Source organism: Phoenix dactylifera, chromosome 2, assembly GCF_051530095.1.
Source record: "Phoenix dactylifera cultivar Ajwa chromosome 2, Ajwa_hap1_PhDact_Kaust_v1.1, whole genome shotgun sequence".
NCBI classification, from domain to species: Eukaryota; Viridiplantae; Streptophyta; class Magnoliopsida; order Arecales; family Arecaceae; genus Phoenix; species Phoenix dactylifera.
The window spans coordinates 33,731,339-33,738,087 of NC_143191.1; the positions used below are offsets into that span (position 1 = coordinate 33,731,339).

Here is a 6,749-nt window from a genome sequence, read left to right on the forward strand (position 1 = left end):
TTTAGTTTGAAATTACAAATAATCATAATATCCATATTAATCATTAGGCTAAGATGAAAAATATTTTAAGTTTGAATTGTCCAACCATGAACTTGATTATTCCGAGCGTCCAAAGTTGTTATTAGTGTTGGAGACATCTATAACTGTTTTAGGATTATAACAAAAACATAAGGCAACTGTTTTAAGTTTTAACTCATTTCCGAACTCGAGAACCGGAATGCTGGTGAAACTATGACTGGACTCTAACCGGACGGCCCGGAAACCCGGCCCATCTCTTTCCACCGGTCTGAGAAACTCTTCGCCGGCCCTCAACGCCAGCACTTTTTTCCGGCCATCCCCTTCGCTCTCTCTTTCCGCTTGGAGAGAGATGCCCCGACACCCTAAACGAAAGCGCCCGCTCGCTCCGATCCCTTCTTCGCCCAAATCCCTAAAACCGTCGCCCGATCCCTACCCGGACCTCTCAATCCCCACCCCCGAGCAATGCCGGGCCGTCCGCGACGCGCTCCTCGCCCACCACGGCTTCCCGGAGGAATTCACCCGGTACCGGAGGTCCTGCGACGGCCCGCTGGCGGAAGGACCCGAGACGGCCTCCGATGGCTCCGAGGCCGGACGGGGAGCTCTCGGGGAGACCGTTCTTGACGGGCTGGTGTGCACTCTCTTGTCCCAGAACACCACGGATTCCAACTCCCGGAGGGCATTCGAGTCCCTCAAATCCGCCTTCCCCACCTGGGATCAAGTAGGTCGTTGCCTAGCTCCAACCCTAATTCTCTTATTCTCTCTATTTTTTTCAAAATTCTTTTCCTTCTCTTGATTTGAAGGTTCTTGCTGCGGAATCGAAGCTCATAGAGAGTGCCATAAGGTGTGGGGGTTTGGCTGCAACGAAAGCGGCTCGGATAAAGAGCATTCTGAGGGCAGTGATGGAGAAGAGGGGGGAGATTTGCCTCGAGTACTTGAGGGGCATGTCGGTGGATGAGGTCAAGGCCGAGCTGTCTCAATTTAAGGGGATTGGACCAAAAACGGTAACCTTTTCTTCTTCTTCTCGGATTAAATGTCTGAATGCTATGCTCGAGAAAATAATTTAATTATGCAAGGAGGAAAGAGTTGGCTTCTTTTGGATAATAAAGATATATGAAAAATCAAATTAACAGAATGTGATTGCAAAATTTTTTTATACAAATTGGACAATTATTATGCCACGTAAGCTGGCGAGGCCTGGAAAGTGGGAATGACTGGCTTGTCAAAAGTCAAAACTAACCATTTCATTCGAATTTCAGGTGTTTATCTTAAAATAACAAGTTTAAACTGAGATCAACCTCATTGTTATCTTACCTTTTCCTTTTTGGGTTGAATCTGCTATGAATTAGCACATTATAAACTCAAGATGGCATCTAGCTTATTGTATTACTGGATATTTCTAGAACTTTATGCATTTTATTATGATAATTTTTAGTGGTTTAACTTACTTTCAACTGAAATTACACCTAATATGCCCAGAGATTGCAAACAATGCAATATAATCTATAAAAGGGCATGATATATCTTCTTTACTTGTTTTAATTATTCTAAATTTCTTAACTTCAAAATACATACCAAAACTACTGAAGTGAAAAGTCAATTTAGCCGTCAAACTGAAAATAAAACCTAGTTTTTGAACCTTGACTGTCAGCATACTTCTTCTAGGTGTTGTTCTACAATATTTTTTTTCACTAATACGTATAACAAGTTGCCTTCTAGGCTTTTCTCTGCATTTTGTTATAATTATGTTTGTACCTCGAAAATAACCCGAGTATCAGTCGGCCTGCACTCTTTACTACATTGAATATTATTCTCTCTTCAGCATATTTGCTGTACTTGGATGAAAATCAACCATCAGTTCTGGTCATGAGTGTATTAAAAAGGATTCTTGAATCGGGTAGGTAGATCAAATTGCTTCTTAATGGTTCTCATCGTATTGTTTCACAGCTTCCCTTAGGTTGTCTGTCATAGAAACTATTCAAAATGAATGGAAGTCTCAAAGTAGAAAATTTTTATTTTCCTGTTCCTTGTTGCAGAAGATTATCTTTCTCTTTGTGTAAAAGGGCATTTGCAGTCTTGTACTGAGCAAATCATTTTTATATTTCATTTTGTGTATGTGGATGTTTGTGAATTTTCTTTTATGCCCTGCTTAACTATAACACATTCGAAGTTTCAACTGACAGACAGTTCTGGGCAACAATTTTAGGTTCTTCTTACATAACAGGACCTATATTTTATGTACAGATCCAGACTACCACTGCCTGTTTAGATGTTACAACTTGTTTCATATTTTCCCTCTCACATATATACTGGATCTTTTATTGAAAAGAATGAATGTTGGAATTTGAAATGGGACATAATCTGATGTGGCACCTTAAGAATTGCATTTTCTACCTTCTGTATTGTGTTTGGTCCAACGCTATGCAGGCAACCTGTATAGTGATTTGCAGAGCAGCACCAATTTGGATGTTCGTTTTCAGGAGTCCCTAATCTGAGTTCTGCTACATTCTCTTTTCTTAACTAAAGAAAAAAGATCAAACTGAACTGCATTGGAGGATAGTCGGTCATGTGCCCTGACATTGTAGTTCAGTGCATTTGTATCCTTTGCGTTTACAATGTACTGGATAATAACCTGCCTATTTATTCCTTCCCTTTCCTCCCTGAAGTTTTTCCTTTAGTTCCTTGTTTCTTTTTTCTTCAGGCTGGAGTGAAGTTACGATGATATGATTAGGCCTATGACTTTATTTGTAGTGAGGTTGAAATATCTCCAAATTCAAGCAAGTGGAGTACCATAATTCCTCAAGGCCCCATCTTCGGTTCTTCACCATTTGGGCTAATAAGTTTTTTCTAGATAATTCAATGCAATATTACTCCTGACCTTTGGTCGAGTTTGAAAATGCTTATGTTTGACTAATTAAAATATAGAATTTTGACTTCTAGCCATGAACCATATATCTGAATGCTGGCGCTCCACAATTTACCTTGTTCCACTCCACACTCACACCAATATATCTAGAGGGTTAAGGGGTGCATATCACCTAAATATGACATGACCTCAAACTATGGGATATGATTATCGGTGCAAGTTTGTTATAATATTTTCTAATATATTTTAAATTTTCTGCAAATTAATGAAAAAGTGTAAGGTTACCATATGATAAGTTTCGTATGATTGCAGGTGGCATGTGTTTTGATGTTCCATCTTCAACAAGATGATTTCCCTGTGGACACTCATGTGAGCAGATTCTGACTGATTTTAGACTATTTTCCTCGCCCAAGCATCAACCAACATTGTGTTACTGGGCTTGTGTTGTAGGTATATCGGATTACAAAGGCTATTGGTTGGGTCCCGGAGAAAGCAGACAGGGAAAAGGCGTATCTTCATCTGAATAGGAAGATCCCTAATGAGTTGAAGTTTGACCTGAATTGTCTTCTTGTAACTCACGGTAAGCTCTGTCAAAGATGTACCAAGAAGGGAGTTGCCCAGCAGACCACAGGTTTTCATGCTTCGTGCCCTCTCACAGATTACCATTGTAGTGCTAGGCCCAAACACTAGTTGCTTCCAGTATATTACTTATGTAAATTCAAGCACCTGATATCTTTCCTTTCAGAAAACATCTAGAAAATTTGCGAAACTTTTAGTGAAATATAATGGTCATCACCCATGTCTCTGTAGTGGAATTTAGAGTGGTTCCAATGACTGATGGTTTGCAGTCATCAGTCCTCATCTAAAGTCATTTACATAAGTTCTAGTATATCAGGTAAATCAATCAACCAACCAACCAACCAACCACCCGAGCGCCCACCACAATGCCTCTTGCTTTAGATGGCCTCATTTAATTTTACATGTTGCAATGTTGGTAGACCTCTTTAAGAGGACGGTTGGGTGGGAGTCATGCAAGATAGCAGAATACGCCAAAGTAGGAAAAAAAATTTGAGTGGGAGTTGATGGCGCCCAGTTGAATGGTGGATGGTGCCCACGTCGCATACAAGGTCAATATTTTAGGAGTGAGGGCGAGAGGCAGTGGAATAAAAACCCCCTGTAATATTCTTCTGAAGACCCTCCCTAAAGATGAAAGAGGGGTCCAATAAAACAGCTACCCACCACGAATTTCTTTTCTTGTTTATCTATAATGATAGAGCTTTTGGTGGTAAAGAAGATATGCTCCGATTTGAGAATTATTATATACTTTGCTCGCATCATCACTCAATTCTATTATGTCTTTTGTTTGCTTAGTTAGGCTGTGTTCCTCTATGAGCTAATTTCTGTTTTCAGCAGCTTATGTTCGTCTCATGAATCTTGCGACTGTGCTTGGACTGAGTGGCATGTGTCAGGGATGATGATTGAAGGGGCTGCTTTAATATTTATATCTTGTTTCACCATAAAAAGGTAATGACACGGACATCCCAGCTTTCCATTTTGGACCAATCCTATAAGATGCTGGTGCTAGTTAGCTTAATTAACTTTCCCACCTGTGATTATAGATACATCGCTCCTTCTGCCCCTTCTAAGATTGCTGCAATCTTCTATCGTGCTAACCTTTAATCACAGAAAGTTGATTTCAATGTCAAGTTGGAGCAATTGCAAGTTGGTTGTTGTTTATCTTTAAGTGTTTGGTGTCCACTTTTTCACCATAAAGATTCAGCACATATTATATTGTAATATGTAAAGCTACGAGGTTGGAGAACGGGACCCATCAACTCTGCCGATGCCATTTGGATATGACTTTTCGATTTGCATCCACCTATTTCTTTGCTCGCTAGTTCATCCGAGACCTCACATTTTCCCTACCAAGGAGAATGGAAAAGGATGCGGCAGGACCAGGTGAAGATCCTAAAGATGCCCCTCTCATCTCTAACGAGGGGGAAGAGAAGCAGCTCCGGCTGTTTGGCTTCGTGCTTGATGCCTATGGACGAGCGAACGTCGAGGCTAACCAAATGCATACGAGAAGTATTGCGCCGAGGGAGAAATCGGACAAGGAGAGAAGCCAAGGTGGCGGGCTGGAAGAGAGGAGGTACGGGTGCCGGTTCTGTTTAAAGGAGTTTGCCAACTCTCAGGCCCTGGGGGGTCATCAAAATGCCCACAAAAAGGAGAGGATGAATAAAAAGAGATTGGAGCTTCAGTCCAGAAGGGCTAGCATCAATTGCTACCTTCAACCTCTGATCACAAGCCACAGCTCTGAGTATAATAACTTTTCAATCCCATGGATCTACGATCCTTCTAACTGCATGCCTGAGTTCATGCTCTTTGAAGAATCTCATGGGAGCTTCAAGCCGCTTGAACGGAGCGTGTCCTCTGGTGGATTCTTTGCTGCCAAACCACGGCTGCCCGTCCCGCCGAACGTGATTTCCAAGGGGAATCGGCCTGTCATCGTCAAAACTTTACCCTCATCGATTCCCAAGCAAAACGGTGAATTTTTGGATCTAAAGTTGGGGCTGGATGTGGAGTCCGATATCTAGATGTGATGTAATTAATGTTGCTGTTATCTATATAGGGATGTCCTAGTTGTCGTGCTGTTTATTTAGGCATGCGCGAGAGCATGCATGACATGTGTCCTACGATGGTATTACTGGGAGCCGAGGGTGACTCCTAGCAGATATACCTACCTGTATAGTAATATCCTGTATGCTAGTAGAAAGAAGAAGACATTTTTGTACACAGAAGCAGAGTAAAATTAGGCGTGGGATGGATTGGAGAGGTCGCTGCTCCTATGCTGGCACCAAAGCTGACATGCTACAGCACCCTTGTTACACCTCTACCCAAAGCCCTCCGTCCTTACCTCCTTTCTCTCCACGGTCACACATGCTCCCCTCTTCATCTTTCCTGTTTCATCCCTCTTGCTTTGAATTCGTCTCTGAATACATGATGAGCTTCCTAGTAAGTCAAACTACTACAACTTAAGTTGTAATGCAACTTGAGTTGCATTACAACTTTCATTAGCAAGGCTTTAAACACCTTTAAGTTTAGATTCTCTCTGGCAGCTCAAGGTGCAGTTCGAGCATTTCATATCAAGCCAGTTAATCCCAATAAGAAGGAATAAAGGAAACAATATCATATCTCATGTACTGAATCATGATTACATTGAATAACCAACTTTAATATATCAAAATTCTTGTTTCTTTTATATGAGATCTCTATCTTTCCCAAATTTTCTTTTCCTTGTGATTGTGTGCTAAATTTGAAATAATTTTAAAGAACAAGATGCAGAGAGGTTTGAGTGAAAGCCACCTTTTTATTGGGGAGAGAGAGAAAACGGAAAGAGAAAAGTGAACCATTTTTTACGGAACAAGTGTAACTTTCTGCTTAACCGATTTCTCCTCATCAGTAAAAATTCCGTCTTTTGGGGGGTTCCGGACATTCTTTAAGGAGGGCTGTCTCTGTTATATAATCCATTGCACCTAAACCTCTTGTGCCAAGAAGAAGAAAGAAAGATCACCCACTAAATAAATTTCTTTTTCGTGCTTTACTTCTACCTGTAAACGGGATTTGACTGAAGAGCCGAATAATCTCTTGCACGGCATGTGGATATATCTAGTAGTATGACTTCCTACAAGCATAAACCCCATCAAAATGAACTAAGCCCAATCTAATTTGATCTTATCCAAAATGCAATAAGGTTAAAAATTCTTTCTTGCTTGCATTCATTTGCTCAGTCAAATTGGGTACTTCTAACAAGTTGGACATAAGTTGGCTCCTGACTCAACCTGGTAACACATTTTAAACCTACAAGCAT

General features: G+C 41.0%; 2 protein-coding genes across 5 annotated transcripts; both read left to right on the top strand.

Moving 5' to 3' along the window:
• The first annotated feature begins 167 nt into the window (after positions 1-167).
• LOC148714734 (DNA glycosylase superfamily protein) lies at positions 168-5,679 on the top strand. Of its 4 annotated transcripts, none has more exons than XM_088716053.1 (6): positions 168-736; positions 819-1,019; positions 3,194-3,250; positions 3,332-3,512; positions 4,295-4,405; positions 4,501-5,679. In XM_088716053.1, exons 1-5 carry the CDS (start codon positions 368-370, stop codon positions 4,354-4,356), a joined length of 870 nt encoding a protein of 289 aa, XP_088572179.1. In that variant the 5' UTR covers positions 168-367; the 3' UTR covers positions 4,357-4,405; positions 4,501-5,679. The 4 variants fall into 4 exon arrangements, with proteins under 4 accessions (XP_088572179.1, XP_088572183.1, XP_088572178.1 ...); XM_088716057.1 differs by having other exon boundaries at positions 3,332-3,461; XM_088716052.1 differs by having other exon boundaries at positions 4,295-4,618.
• On the top strand, positions 4,816-5,475 carry LOC148714735 (zinc finger protein 6-like). Its single transcript, XM_088714662.1, has one exon. The coding sequence runs from the start codon at positions 4,816-4,818 to the stop codon at positions 5,473-5,475; it is 660 nt and encodes a 219-aa protein (XP_088570788.1).
• Positions 5,680-6,749: the final 1,070 nt, after the last annotated feature.